The sequence below is a fragment of the Drosophila obscura genome, unplaced genomic scaffold, assembly GCF_018151105.1.
Source record: "Drosophila obscura isolate BZ-5 IFL unplaced genomic scaffold, ASM1815110v1 contig_14, whole genome shotgun sequence".
Lineage (NCBI taxonomy): Eukaryota > Metazoa > Arthropoda > Insecta > Diptera > Drosophilidae > Drosophila > Drosophila obscura.
This window is the reverse complement of record NW_024542724.1, coordinates 1895513-1911488: the sequence shown is the minus strand read 5'-3', so window position 1 is coordinate 1911488 and position 15976 is coordinate 1895513. Positions and strand designations below refer to the sequence as shown.

The following is a 15976-nucleotide window of genomic DNA, read 5'->3' as shown; positions in this document are numbered from 1 at the left end:
TGTGGGAAAAAGGGAAAAAACCTGCAAAAGTACCTGCATTAACGTGGTACTATGGATCCTACGATGAGAATTTATACAAAACATGGGAAATTTCATGAATAAAACTTGCTAAAAATTTTTGTTCTTAAGCTATTTGGGCAGCACCGATGAGCAACTAAAGTGTTGGTAAGCGATTAATTCCACGACAGAGAAGAACTTGTTTGTTGCATTGAACGAACTACTGGTTCATTTCCATCTTCAGTGCATGTAGAATTTCTGTACAATTAACGCTCTCCGATCTGAATAATAAAATTATAAAAACATATATTTGAGAAAATCATGTCCGGAAATACGCAAAAAAGCCGTTCCGCAAAGAAGGGACACTCGCCTGCTAAGCGTGATTCTCCAGCAATACCAACAGCGACCACCCGGCAAACCTCATCGGCATCCGCATCGGCATCCGCATCGCATCATAAAAAGCTTTTTGTTTCATTCAAAACGGAGAAATCGACTCCGTTGATAAAGGAAACGGGATCATCGGCATCCGCCCAGCAGGTGGGAATTGATAGCCAGACGATGGATACTCTTAAATCTGAGGAAGCTGAGAATACCACCGGTGAGTGGGATAATATAATCAAAATCCCCTTGCAACTTGCTTATGAATATTCATTTGAATTGGCGGCAATCAGGTCCTTGGCTGTGTCTGAAATGCAGTGTGTGCCTTCCATCGTATAAGGACTTCAGACTCCACCTCATCGACATGCACAAGGAGACCATTGACCCGGCGCTCTGCGAGCATTGTGGCTGGAAATTAAACAACAATCGCGAGTTGCATTTCCACATGTATACGGATCACCAGATCAAGTCGCTGCTTTACACTTTCGCTGAGTGCGACCTCTGCGATCGAAAATATTCGAGCAAAGACGAGCTGGAGGCTCACATGACTGAGTGCCTCAAAGCCCCCTTTAATGCCATTGAGGAGAGTGACCAGGATCCGGAGGATGATGGAAGCATTATATACGACATCATTTTGGAGACGATGACGATGACGACGACGATGTGCCACTGCAGCAGCGATCCACGTCAAGAAAAAACCAGCCGGTGACTCCAAAGCTGGCTACGCAGACCCAGCTGGAGCATAGCACGACCAACGATAGTGCTGATGAGGCATCTCAAGCAGAAGATGCACACCGCAACGAAAACCACCCAAAACAAGCCGATGAGCGATGCGGATCAATAACGCATCCTAGCCACCGGCAAGAAGTTACCCACACCCGAGGATCTAATTCCCCCACATCTCTCGACTACAATGAGACGATGGTGTGGAAAGTAATTAATGTTATTGGCATTCTAAAACAAAGCGGTGACGATGGCAAGTTTCTGCTCTCTCGAGTTAATAAAAACAAACTCACGCGGCCACAGAAAAAAATATTGTCCAAGATGATAGTCGATTACTTTCTATCAAGGAAAATCAATATGACGCTTCAGCAGAGCTACGCCTTGGAGAGAGATGTGCTGCGGCTCTTTCCCGGAGAGAAATTGGAAGACTGGCGGAGCAACGGAAAAACTCCTGGAATATTATATAATAGTTTTCGATACCGACGACGCGCTAGACATGCGGCAGAGCGTCAAGAAATGCAGAAGCAGGCGCTGCGAGCAGAATGCGAAAAACCTTTTTGAAGAATATCGCCTTATTTGACAAGTAAGAGTCGGAGAAAGAACTACAGAGTACGATTTTAGCGATCTGTTCCCTCTTTAGGAAGCTAATCATGTATCTTTTTTTTAAGAGTCGTGCCAAACGGACGAGCCCCCAAACTTAATGGAGAGACCGTCCGTGACTACGCACAGAAGAATCAACAGACAACGTGCGAAGCCATAAACTGTCAGTTTATCGAAACAGTTGACAGTTGAAGCTAACAAAAATTTGAATAAACTCAAACATTTATTGCGAAAGGAAAGGCTTGCATCGTTTCTAAAAGTTTCTGATACCCAGCAAAGCCTTTGTATGTTACAAAAGTAAATGCAAACTGAGTAGCATCGCACCACCCGCACCATGGGTAATCTAAACAGCAAAAGGATGAGGTTCTTTCTGGCCTTAAATGCCGTCATTATCATTAGCTTCATATACGCTTCTTTCTCGACGAAAGAGATCCTGCCCCGGAAACATGTGCATTCCGTTGGATACCCTCCGATGCGCCGTAGAATCGAGCATAGAAGCACCAGCAAAAGCTATAACAGCACCATCGGAAATTATAAACGCACTGGTAAGCCTTCATTACAGCCATTTCATAGCACTGTTTATTCGTAAAAATTCACCTAACTTGAACTCCACTCATCTGTATAATATCCTTCCTCAGAAAGAAGCAACAAACCGGAGGAGAACGAAGCTAGTTTACTGTATAGCAATATTGAAGCCTCTCGATCCATGTCGACTTATTCCAACCAACCGCAAAAGCTAAAATTGCAGAAACAACTTTCTAAATACCCTAGACATGGGTTTGCTTTCGCACACCAGAAATCCACCAGACCCGTGACCATTGTAAGCTCCATTAATGGCAGTAGCAGCATACAAACATCAAGTGCTGCCCCCGCATTACCTTTACCTACTACAGTACTTACAATGGAAGTTTATGAGCCCGGCCACCTGAACGAAGACATTGATATGCAGAGGATATGTATGCACAAAGGGGTATTTCTGAGGTTGCTCATTCTGATCACCTCCGCACAATCCCACTTTATGGCGAGAATGTCGATCAGACAGACCTGGATGCACTATGCTAGTAGGCGGGATGTTGGGATGGCCTTTGTCCTTGGAAGCACAGCGAATGTGACCCTGAACGAGTCAATCAACCAGGAGAACAATATTTATCGCGATATGATACGTGGACACTTCATAGACTCGTACTTCAATCTCACTTTGAAGACGATCTCGATGCTGGAATGGACAGATACGCAATGTCCCAGTGTGAAATTCATCCTAAAGACAGATGACGATATGTTCATAAATGTTCCTAAGCTTCTCGACTTCGTAGACGCCCGACACGAAGACATGCGATCTATCTACGGCCGACTGGCCAAATATTGGAGACCCGTCCGAAATAGAAAGTCAAAGTATTTTGTTTCACACAAATCATATAGCGGCATGCAATATCCCCCGTTTACCACCGGACCTGCCTACCTTCTCACTGGAGACATAGTACATGAGCTATATATGCAATCGCTCCACACGTATTATATGCAACTGGAGGATGTCTTCATCACTGGCATTGTGGCCAAGAGCTTGAAAATTAAGAGAGTACAGGCCAAAGATTTTCGCAACAGCCGCATCTCTTTAGTTCCGTGCACCATACGCAACGCGATCAGCGTGCACATGATCAAGCCAAGCGAGCAGTACAATCTTTGGAGGAGCCTATTGGACACGACCATCAAGTGTAAATAATTTTTTGTCGTATAAGGAATCAATCTATGTAAGAGATAAGGATTTAGCTAATTATTATAGAATAAAAACTGCATTGTACTATGTCTGATGTGCATCTTAGGTGCTAAGAATATTTATGTAAAATTAACGAAATGTATTTTGTTATGTACAAAAATGAAACATATTTATTTTATAAGTGGTTCCTTATGATCGACTAAACTCGAAAGTAAAGCTGAGGTACGAGTACAACCAATTTAAAACATGTTGAAAAAACTGAAACAAAAAAATTGATTGGCTATTCAACATTTGAAAATTGATATACCCGTACTCCAGGGTAAAGGAGTATATTGGATTTGTGGTCAAAGTGGATGCGTTTCCGACCCATCAAGTATATTTATTCTTGATCAGCATCAAATCCGAGTCTCTGTCTGTCTGTCCGTCCCGATGAGCACCTAGTTCTCAGAGGTATAAAAGTAGAGTCGCGGCCACAGCAGCGACTCACAACGTTCCTTCTCATTTAATGCTGTAATTAACTAGTCGCTTAAAGTGCACCGAATTTTCTCTACTGACTTCTCTGATATTACAATGCAACAAGTGTATTTAAAATTTACTTTATAATTACTCGATTGGACCATGCCACCTGAGAGGCACGTATGCCTTGACTAAAACGTTCGGACTGGTTAATACCTGTATATTGAAAATTCGAATCTTTTTGGTGCAATACAAAATCGTAGGTATCTTCGGGGTGCTTATCTAAATTTCTGTTGAACTAAATTTTATCTTTCATTGCCGGAACACTCTGAGAACGCCAAAACACAAAATAAAGTTTTTATGTTCAGTACGTTTATGTCTGAGCCCGCACTCAAAGGATGCGGTTCTTTATGTTTTTAGGTTCTGTCATTATAATTACCTACATCTACGCCTCTCTCTCGGCGAAGGAAAGGAAACCCCTCCATTCCGTTGGAGGGTTTACGATGCGCCATGATATCGAGGAAAATGTTACAAGTGAGTCTTCTCAGGAGACTTCTTATTGTGATTTAATCTTTTATTTTCAGGGCAAGTCAACGGCAGCAACAATCATGGGAAAACCATTGAAAATTATCAGCACACCGGTAAGTGTGTAATTATATCTTATTATTGCTCCACCTGAACTCCACTCATCTGTTGAATTTCCTTCTACAGAAAGAGGCATCATGCCGGAGAAGAAAAATCTCGTTTTAGTGCATAGCACTAAAACCTTTTCGGCTGATTTAAATCCACTGCCAAAGTCGGCGGAGAGCGAGGATATCAAGAACATTATACGGAACAGACTTTTGAAATACCCAAGGAAACCCAAAAAGATGCTACGCAATCGGAATCAGTCCCTGAAACCCCTAACCACTGTAAGCAGTGTAAAAACATCAAGTGCTGCACCCGTATTACCTGTACTTACTCCAGTACTTACAATGAAGCTCTATGAAACCGGCCACCTGAACGAAGAGATTGATATACAGAGAATATGCACACACGGGGGATCAAGTTTAAAGCTGCTCATTCTGATCACCTCAGCACAGTCCCACTCTATGGAGAGAATGTCGATCAGACAGACCTGGATGCACTATGCAAGTTGGCGAGATGTGGGCATGGCCTTTGTCCTCGGCCGCACTACGAATGCGACCCTTAAGGAGTCTCTCAACCAGGAGAACTATATTTATGGCGATATGATACGTGGAAACTTCATAGACTCGTACTTAAATCTCACTCTAAAGACGATCTCGATGCTTGAATGGGTAGATACGCACTGTCCCCGTGTGAAGTACATCCTTAAGACCGATGACGATATGTTCATCAATGTTCCTAAGCTGCTGGACTTCATAGACGAGCACAAGGATAAGCGAACCATTTATGGTCGCCTGGCCGAGGAGCAGGAGCCTGAACGCAATAGGGGATCCAAGTATTTTGTACCATATCATCAATTTAGGGGCGCCGAGTTCCCAAAGTATACCACCGGAGGAGCCTACCTCCTCACTGGAGACATTGTACATGAGCTTTACATGGAATCGCTCAATATGTATTATGTGCAACTGGAGGATGTCTTCACAACGGGCATTGTGGCCCAAAGCTTGAAGATTAGGAGGGTGCAGGCTGATGAATTTCGCAACGTTCGTACCACATTCAACGCTTGCTACATTCGCAGCGTGATCAGTGTGAATAAACTCGAGGTACACGAACAATACTATCTTTGGAGGAAGATGCTGGACCCTTCTATTAAGTGTAAAGGGATTTGGAGAATGAGCTGCGGCGCTGTAGAACAGCCAAAGTGAACTCCTTTAAGTTTTGAGAATGATTGATCCAAAAATTGGTTGAACAAAGATGTAGACATATGTAAAAAATAAATCTATGTAAGAGATAAGGATGTTTCTGATTTTTCTATACTGTACACTTACAGATAACGAGAATTTGTATCGCGATCGAGATATACATATATGTACATCGAGATATGTACATACACTTATGGACAAAATAATAGGTGTGCTTTTTTTCTTTTTCTTTTAATTTCTAGTTCATATCTTCTCTAATCTCAACAAATCAAAGTTTTTTCAAATCTTATATTAATTGTCTTTAAAGAAAAAGTAAAAACTGTTTCACAAACCCTTTAATTTACAAGAAATTTAAATATTTCTCTAAGTCGGTCAATTTTGGCTGGACACAATAATAGTATACGAAGATAAAAGTTTAAATTAAATCGATATAATTCTTTTTTTATTCTCTTTTGGCGGCGGGGGCGGCGCCGGTCCTTCCGTTTTATATTAAATTGAGTGTCTGGCAGCTAATACCCGGTATATCCGCCATTATTTTGCAGGGATTTTTCCATTCGTCTTGGCATGGAGGATATTAACTTGCGACAAGTTCCAATTGGAATGTTGTACCTCCTCTTTGGACAATATCCCAAAGTTGATGTTTATTTTGTCAAAAAGTCTTTCCGACCTCCCTTTTGAGTTCACCCCAGAGATTATCGATTGGATTTAGGTCCGGGGTTTGACTTGGCCACCCAAGAACATCCACACTTTGTTCTCGGAACCAATCCTTTACTACTCGAGAGGCGTGCTTCGGGTCATTATCCTGCTGGAACTTCCATAAAAGTGGCATATTATCCTCGGCATATGGAAGCATCACCGTATCCAATAGATCTTTGTATACGAATCTGTCCCATATTCCGTCAATACGATGAATCGGACCAACACCATACCATGAAAAGCAGCCCCATACCATTAGGCTACCACCTCCATGTTTCACAGTTTTACATGTGTACCTGGGATCAAATTCTTTGCCTTTCGGACGACGAACATTCCTTTTGGCATCATTTCCAAATAAATTAATCTTGGTTTCGTCACTCCAGAGGATATTAAGCTATTTTTTCTCACCCTCCGGTCCGCACCGGAATATATACTAGAATATAGTTAAATGCGTGAATAGCTAAAAAAAATGTATAAAATAAAATTGAATATTACTTAGGTTAAAAATTAGAGGAAATAGGGTATAAAAATGTCTATACTCCATAACTGTGTTGCTGTAGCTAATGTGTAGTCACCATGCACAAAATTTACATTTTTTTTCGACCCGTTAATCCTTATTTTATAAGCAATTCCATAAAAATGAGTCTTTAAAATTAGCAAAGTTGCAGAAAATAAATTCATCAATCAAATAAAAATATGTGTTGAGTTCTGAGAGTGCTAACTAAATAGTAATATTAAACCGAATATCAAAATCGAGAAATGGACATAGAAAGATTAACGCATTGTCGACCCACAAAATACCCACTGTATTTTAATGATCCTCAAATTGAGGTGAAATTTATAACGGTCATTTTTTATTGTAAGTAAAGAAAAAGGATGGATCTACAAGAAGAATAAACCAACAGTATTATTTTCCGCGGCTTAATTGAAGGGTTTTCACTGTTCACTGTTCAAAACATGATTTTATCCTAGATTGACATGTTTTTTTACCTATTAAGGCACATGTTTGTGTTTTATATATACATTTATCCCGGTTCTGATACCTATTATTGTAACCCGTGAGCTGCAAAATTTCGTTAATATCTCTAAAACAGAGACTGAGTAGTTTCTGCATTAATTGGAGCCTGAAATTACAAACAATATCTCAAGTCCATAATATCCATTTTCCCAAGGTATTCAGACTTGTTGCACATTTCGGGCCAAAGTTGCACAACAGTCCTGCCTCTTCATTTCCCCATGTTGCTGAAATTTTTGACCCAGACAATCCAAATGCATCTCCCGGGAAAGATGGATTTGACTTGTATGCGAAGAATTTTGCACATGCTGCCACACCCGGGGGTCCCCACAAAAACACTCTATTCTCACACCAAGAGAGCACATTGAAAACCTCTCCACCCGAAAAGAGAGCGAATTTTGAAACGCTCACCGGACTCATTTCCGCCGCAAGGATAAGGAGGTATGAGGTGTGACGTATGACGTCACAAAATTCAGAGCTTTCAAGAAAAAAACCCACCTCACCACATAACTCACCGTGCGGGATTTTATGCTTTCGCGCAACCATGGTATGTTTAGTCCGTCGGGGCTAGGGTAAGGTCCTTACGAGGCCCTTAAATCGTGTTTTGTTCAACAAAATAATGTTTCAATGGAGCTTGGAACAAAACATTTAACATCAATTAAAAGAAATAAGGTATACAAAAGTACATACGCATAGAAGAAACTTGGTTGACCAGCAACACTGACGTCACATTTAGTCAACATTTATGTTTTATGCTTTGGCCGTTTTTGTTTGAACCTTTTTATGTAAACAATCCAATAAAAAAGAGTTCTGAAAACTAGCCAATCTTGTAAAAAATTGATGTATCTATCGGATAAAACTATTTTTTTTAGGGCTGAGAGGGCCAACTATCTAGTAATATTAAACTGAATATCAAAATTGACGAATTTCATATCACAAAATATCATGGTATGGCACCCCGCACCAACTACGAATTGCACGAGTCTGGCGCCAAAAAAAACGACGTCTCATTCGTTTTATGTTGTTTTTGTTTGAACTTTTTTATGTAAACAATGCAATAAAAAGGACTTCTGAAAACTTGCCAATCTTGTAGAAAAGGTATGCATCTATCGGATAAAATTATTTGTTTAGGGCTGAGAGGGCCAACTAGCTAGTAATATTAAACGGAATATCAAAATCGAGGCATATCAACATTGAATGTTTTGAAAAAAAACAATCGATACTATCGTAATAGTATCGGGCTCAAATAATTATTAAAAAACTATTGAAACCTTTTAGGAACTTGTCCATTGTAAAAATTAGATGCCACCTGTCGATTTGTTCACAAATTTGTCTTCGTATTTTATAGCAGCCAATCCAAACATATCAAAAGCGCAGCGACTGTAGCACGATACTATCATGATAGTAAAATATCGATACTATCGATGGTGAGTGCTCTCTTTCGACTGGGACATGGCAAGGTATGGCCCCAGTATTAAGACGGCCAAACTTTTTTTAAGGGCCTCGTAAGGACCTCACCCTAGCCCCGACGGACTAAATATACCATGGTTGCGCGAAAGCACAAAATCCCGCACGGTGAGTTATGTGGTGAGGTGGGTTTTTTCCTTGAAAGCTCTGGATTTTGTGACGTCATACGGTCACACCTCATACCCTTATCCTTGCGGCGCAAACAAAAGTTCCACTTCAAGAAACGATAACGATAAATGATACAGTTTTATCAGAGGTGGTGTGGAGCTCTGTTTTTCCGATTGTCTTGGAAAATATCTTTTTGTTTCTCCCCCCTCCTCCCCCTCAAAAAAAGCGGAAAAAAATTGGTTCACCGTTGGTCATGTAGAATGAATATGTGCTAAGCCTCAAAAGTGTCATAAAAACTGCAGCGTAAAAGTTCGAAACGTGAATAACAATAAATCAATGCCTGTGGCCAGTCAAAATCATAAAAAAACACAGATTGGGGTTTATCCAATAGTCTGGGTGTAACGTTAATGGTTATATTTTATTTTTAAAACATGCTTGGCATGACTAATGAAACGCGTTGATGCTATAATAAATGTTAAAGCCTCGAGAAACTACTCAGAAAAAGAAGAAAACTCAGAAAACGCCTCAAGGCTCGGAGACCTGGGCAGCAATGGACAAGCGCACGCACACACAAAAGGCTTTAGTGGTGGAACCTACAAAAACAACAAAACAGAAGGAGTAGCAGCAGCATCAGCGGCCTTAACTACAATTCATCATCGCTAATTGTCAACAAAAGCTAAATTTATTAACGTTAAATAAACACTAAAAATAAACACCCAAACGCCAGGCAAGCAAGCAAGTAATTATGCTTGACCCTGGTCCAACAATAGACGCAACAGCAACATCAACAACTACAGCCGCAGTTCCATCTTCGTCTTTGATTCCAATTCCAGCGCCACACTTGCTGGCGGGAGCGTAAGCTTAAGCCTAAGCACCCCCCCAGTCAGAGCCGCGTCAGAAGCTGAATAACCCAACATCTGGGAGGTAAGTCATAAGCCAGACGACGCAATGTGCGGTGACGGTGCGTTGCTTGGTTTGTTTCATTCATTGTTGTTTTATTAACATAACACATTTGTTTGGTTGGGCAACAGAGCGGGCTCCGCTACCGATTGAAACGGAGAAGAGAGAGAGATTTCCACATTGGATTGTCCCACACACACACACACACATTACACCACGAGGCCCAGGCAGCAATGTTTCATTAACACATTAGCTTTTGCCTGGACTGGATTGGCATATGTATGTTCCTGGTACCAGACCGCTTTGATGCCACCTTGATTGATAGCCCAGGCGGCAGGCATCTCTGAAGATAGTTTTGAGGCCGCCCCGAAAAACCCGTTTTTCAGCTGAACCTGCGATTATCTGCGGTTCATTGTACTTATTAGCAGTCGTCGAAGACACGGGACGGGGCCACGAAAAGCCCAGATGGAGAGACTGACTGGTGACTAGTGACTGGGAACGGTTTATACGAATATGTCGGAGCAGCACTTCCGTTCTCCCGCCCGAGTTCCACCGTCACCGGGTTGGCTGCTGCTGGCCGCTTCATTCAAATTACAAACGTACCGTGTGTTCTCGTACCCGCCATATTTCACGGTACTTTCGGTAATTTCGCACACAATTACAAATTGCTTGAAATGCTTAAACGCTGCGGAAACATGTGTGAAGAAATTCTGTTGGGGTCTATAGACGGCATTGCGTCCGTTCCAGCGCCAAAAAAAAGGGGGAAGTGGATGTCTGATAAGAGACAAGAAAAGTGGCTGGGGAGATAAGTCTTTAAATAATTTTTGTGCTCAAAGTACTCGTACTTGTAAGCATGGACTAAATGCAAGGCACTTGATGAATCATCCATACCATCTCAGATAAGGCTATGGCACTTTCACTCTCGCTCGCTGATGCTGACATGCTAATCACAGAGAACGCCAGCGCCTGGAAAAACAATAGAATAATCTCTTACGTCACGTCACGCTGCGGTTTCCAATATACTAAATCTGTTTATTAGCTTTAACATTGTGTGTGGTGTGTGCGTCTTTCAATGCGTCTCACTGGTCTGTGATAAGCATGGGACTTGAAACGATATGAAGGCTGTAGAGTTGGACCCAAAAAATTCCATGCGGTTCTATCCGCTTCATAAAGGGAGAGAGAAAGAGAGAGGGAGCGAGACTTTCTTTTTACGAACAGAGCCAAAAGCTAATCAATGAGTGAAGCGTATCTCACTCCTCGACTCTCTGTTAATTAAATTGCTAAATATTTGCTAAAACTTTTGCAATTAAAACGTTCCATATACGATATCGTCAAATGTCAGCTTTATCTATCAGTCATTTTAGCAATTGAAATATAAAAATTGTTCGTGGTTTTTGTTCTTCACATGTACCTACAGCTATTTATAATTGATTTGTTATCGTTCATGGGAGTTTCCGAATCAACACAAGAACCTTGCGCCATAAGGCTCCAAAACTTCTAGAGTAAAAGATTACCCTATCTTAATTCGTTCTGTGGAGGGTTTAAAAAGTTATTTATGTCTGATTTCCGATTTCATTTGAACCATTTATAATAGTATTCCGATACAGTGCAGACATATACATATAACTTACCTTTCCCCCCTTTTCAAGATTAGATAAAGCAAGAAAATCTCTTATAATTGCTACCGTATCTACATAAACGTATTATGAACAAAAACAAAAACTTAAGATAGTAAACGGTCCTCAACTAAATGACGCATTGGGATTTTCATTCTGCCTCTGCTACTCGAGAATAGTCAGTGGGCAAATCGAAAGTTCCTTAGAAAAAGTTTTGAGTAGGTACTTTAGACGGTTTTATTGATTTCCATAACGGGGATAACGTTACCGTTCCCGTTCCCGTCTCCACTGGTTGTAGTATTTTTATGGGACCCCGTAAAGTGTCTGTCTATAATTAGTTGCGAGTCCGTCCGCATGCGGCTTGACTACTTATTAATATTACAGAAATGTACACGAGTATAAATATGGAAAGAATACAATTATAATACATGGGAAAAGGTCTAGGCGGAGGCAATCTTATCATCCTACGAGTATCCCATCAGTTTTCATGCCAAGGCAAAGAAAATTCAAGTGGTAGGCCAACTCTCTGGCTGCTGGTCAAGAGTACAGACTCGTGTGTCCTTTCTTTTGTGCCTCTCCAATCTTCGGCTCGCCCACGGCAAATCGGGTCAAGAATGCTGTTGACTTGTGTGGCTGTGTGAGCCGCATGCTAAGTGGGAGCCCAGAACCCAAAAACAGACAGAGCCCAAGGCGATGTCGTGACAATTCTGGATGCTGCGTGTTCGAAGCACTTGCGGTATTCATTAGCTACCAAATGTTCGTCATGGAAATCTGGGAGCAAACTGTCGTGTGCTTAGCATAATAAGATCGTTTAGCTGCACTTTAATTGAAGTTCCTGAGGGATATACAAAACTACTCATAACTGAAAAAATACTCCCAACTTGTAGAGAAATTGCCAAGCAAAGAAGTTGTAAGAATGTTTCTCATCAACCTGCCTACTACCTCTCTCTCTCTCTCTCTCTCTCTCTCTTATTCCATATATGTACAAATATTTGCATTATTTCAACAATAATGGAAGATATCAGATGGCCAAACTCGACTTTAAGATACCCGATACTGCAAAGAGAATATGTACCCTAAAGAAAGGGAACGAAAAAGGCGTACTATGTGCCGATTCCCAAATAGAACGAATCGTAAGATAGAGCTGAAGTAGCTCCTATTGTACACATAAGTCTAGTCTCATTCCTAATAATCTAATAAAGAAATGGTGTGTGGTAACACTTCCTTCCTAGAAGCACTCGAGAACAAATATACCTTTCGAGCCCAAGACGAGTGGCCGGGTATCCGGCGGTATAGGAACACTTAACGAATCAGCGGAATCAGTTGTTTACTTAAGTTTTTTTTTTTTTTTCTCATTCTCATTGCAGTCGCACCACATACGTCGCGACGCTTGGACCCGCCCAAGCGCCAAGCGGATCGTTTTCGTAACCGAAATACACACAGAAATTTTAACGAAACATAGGAGGAGGAGAAAATCCAGTACGCACCATGGTGGCCGTGGGCAATCTACACAATACGCGCATGCTGCGCTTCCTCTTAGTCCTAGTGGTTGTCATCCTCACCATCTTCATCTATGCCTCGTATTCGACGACGGCGACGTTGACACCGACTCGTGTGAGACCAGCAGCGTCACCGCCACAGCAACTGGTGGGCGGCAATCCGATGCAAATTTTAACCGTGAACAATACGGGAGAGTTCGGTCTGGCCACTGGCGAGGCTGTGCCCAAGGCCCAAAGCAGGCAGCAGCAGCAGCAGCAGCAGGCAGACATTCACAGACGGCACCCGCCACAGCATCGGCTGCCCACAATCGATGAGGATGCCCTGCTGGATGGCGGCTCTGCTGGGGCCAGTCCTAGCCAGGTTGGCGGTGGCGGTGGCGGTCCTGACCAGACGCCCAATGCCATTGTCGATGAGATGCTCGAGGAGCAGCAGTATGGCCAAAGTGTTGATGGTACTACTGGTGAGTCTGGTCGGACTGTTCCACTGCTAATTATGCTAATGATCTAATCTTTCAATTCATCAGGCAACATCAGCAGCAACAACAACAACAACATTAGCAATAGCAACGGCACCAGCGAGGCGTTGGTTGTCAAACAAACAGCCACTGGCCCTGGCTCCCCCGCCCTGTCGGAACAGTCGCCCAGTCAGCAGCAACAGCAGCAGCAGCAGCAAGCACAATCCGACGCAGAAGTTCTCATACCCACTTCTAATTTGCAAAAGTTCATTGAGAATGCCGATAAGATATTGAAGAACATTACATCTAACAGCAGCAGCAGCGGCGGCACCGGCACCGGCAGTGGAGTTGCCGCAGCAGCAAACGGAAATGACCAGCACATAGGTAGGTCTCAATGACAGACACTCTTGTAGGGTTCTCTGAGAGACATCTATTAGGTTAAAGTAGGACTCCAGGATAGACATTCCCTTGGCATAAAGTGGGGCAGACAGAGATTCCTTTGAGATAAAGAAGAAAGAAAGAGAGCAAATAAGCCATGTATGGTGATAGTGCAATGCGACCTTTTAATAATAATCTCTAGCTAAATTAGATGAAAAAATTAGTAGTTGTAGTTTTAAACCATATTCCCACACTATTTACGGAATCGATTGCGTTGAGGCTTCATATTTAAACACCAAATGTTTACACAGAGGCATTAATTCTGTCGTCGAAACGACTAGGCTATGGCGGAACGTCTGTCGCTTAGTCATCCAAATGTGTGTTTAGTCGCACGCTTATGAACACGTATCGTGTTTCCCCCTGACAATCCCTGACCAAAGACAATAGCAATGTAAACAAACAATGCAAATGTCTGTTGTTTGTTACCTGATACGTCAGTTGTCGTATGGGGGTGGGGGAACTAATTAGAATAGCACTCCCTCCCCCTTCTTATTTTAATGACAATGCATCCACCTGTGTCAACTGCTCATCTTTCCATCTTTCCACAGATAAGGCCAACCAACCACCGGAGGAGATACAAATCAGTTTGTTAGATGGAAAGAATGACGGCTTTGAGGGATACTCGGCTAATTCGGACAAACAGAAGCTAGTGCCCCCTTCTAATCCGATGAAAGATGCCAAGAAACCCAAAATGGAATCACCTGTTCTGTCTGCAAGACCACCTGTACCAATTATACGCACCACCAAGGGTAGGAGCAGCGTAAAGGAGCCACCTTCCCCGGTGGATCCCTCCAAAGGGGTGGCTACAGAGAAGCTCTACGAGTCCGGCCACATCGACGAAGAGATCGATGCAGATCGCATTTGTCCACACGCGGGAGAAACCATAAAGCTGTTTGTGCTCATCAGTTCAGCACAGTCGCACGAGGCGGCGAGAATGTCCATCAGACAGACCTGGATGCACTATGGAAGCAGGCGGGATGTCAGCATGGCCTTTGTCCTGGGCCGCGGCACCAACGAAACGATTAACAAGGCGCTCACCAAGGAGAACTACATTTATGGGGATCTGATACGCGGAAACTTTATAGACTCGTACAATAATCTAACACTGAAGACGATCTCCTCGTTGGAATGGGCGGACCAGCACTGCCCCCGTGCCAAATACATTCTCAAGACAGATGACGATATGTTCATCAATGTGCCCAAGCTGCTGGCCTTCCTGGACAAACACCAGGACAAGCGAACGATCTACGGCCGCCTGGCCAAGAAGTGGAAGCCGATACGTAATAAGAATTCAAAGTATTATGTATCGGTCGATCAGTTTGCGGCGGGTGTGTTTCCCTCATTCACCACAGGACCCGCCTACGTCCTCACCGGAGATATTGTGCACGAGCTATATGTCCGCTCCCTAAGACAGTCTATCTGAAGCTAGAGGATGTCTTCACCACGGGCATTGTGGCAAAGAGCTTAGACATTAAGCGGGTGCAGGTGAACGAGTTCGTCAATCGCCGCATCTCGTTCAACCCGTGCAACATACGCAACGCCATCAGCGTGCACATGATCAAGTCGAACGAACAATTTGATCTGTGGAAAAAGCTGCTGGATCAGACAACTAAGTGTAAATAGTATTTTAAGTTTAGATTGTGAAGGGGCAGATAGTAGGCAGATAAGCAGAATGGAGGTGAGGAAACTGAATCTATATAATTTGATAGAGAATGGATGTAGCAAAACGCAGCTATAGGATTATTAGCATTATGTCTAGTTTCTAAGTCCTAGGAATTACACAAATATTTGTCATCGATCAATGGTATCTTTATCTGCATATAGTACAGTACTCGTATATGCATACGACTGGAGACCCGAGACAGAAGAGCGAAGAGAGTACATTTTAAAGGTTTAGTAGTTTAATTTTAGCATTATGAATGCCATTATTTAAATGATAATTACTGAGCGATAACTGTGGTTATATCTTAAAACTAAATACATGTATGTATATCAAGAGAAATTTCAATTTGCCTTCTACTTTTCAACGTCTATCATCCACATCCACGGTGGTGTGCAAATCAGAGCTATTATCCCTCATTATCA

General features: G+C 42.4%; 3 protein-coding genes across 7 annotated transcripts; all 3 read left to right on the top strand.

Moving 5' to 3' along the window:
- The first annotated feature begins 230 nt into the window (after positions 1–230).
- Positions 231–4509, top strand: LOC111070370 (centrosome-associated zinc finger protein CP190-like). Of its 5 annotated transcripts, none has more exons than XM_041596346.1 (4): positions 1092–1681; positions 1767–2243; positions 2337–4395; positions 4453–4509. In XM_041596346.1, the coding sequence occupies exons 2-3, from the start codon at positions 2033–2035 to the stop codon at positions 3416–3418; spliced, it is 1293 nt and encodes a 430-aa protein (XP_041452280.1). In that variant the 5' UTR covers positions 1092–1681; positions 1767–2032; the 3' UTR covers positions 3419–4395; positions 4453–4509. The 5 variants fall into 5 exon arrangements, with proteins under 5 accessions (XP_022216537.2, XP_041452280.1, XP_041452279.1 ...); XM_041596345.1 differs by having other exon boundaries at positions 2337–4402; positions 4469–4509; XM_041596343.1 differs by having other exon boundaries at positions 2337–4402.
- LOC111070371 (beta-1,3-galactosyltransferase 5-like) lies at positions 4267–5786 on the top strand. Its single transcript, XM_041596342.1, has 3 exons — positions 4267–4402; positions 4453–4509; positions 4580–5786. The coding sequence occupies exons 1-3, from the start codon at positions 4267–4269 to the stop codon at positions 5698–5700; spliced, it is 1314 nt and encodes a 437-aa protein (XP_041452276.1). The 3' UTR covers positions 5701–5786.
- A 3325-nt stretch (positions 5787–9111) lies between these two features.
- On the top strand, positions 9112–15918 carry LOC111070332. The gene is given in 5 exon segments (XM_022360783.2): positions 9112–9907; positions 12867–13459; positions 13523–13837; positions 14440–15294; positions 15297–15918. Coding segments are annotated over 4 exon segments (1860 nt in total). The 5' UTR covers positions 9112–9907; positions 12867–12987; the 3' UTR covers positions 15515–15918.
- The last annotated feature ends 58 nt before the right edge of the window (positions 15919–15976 follow it).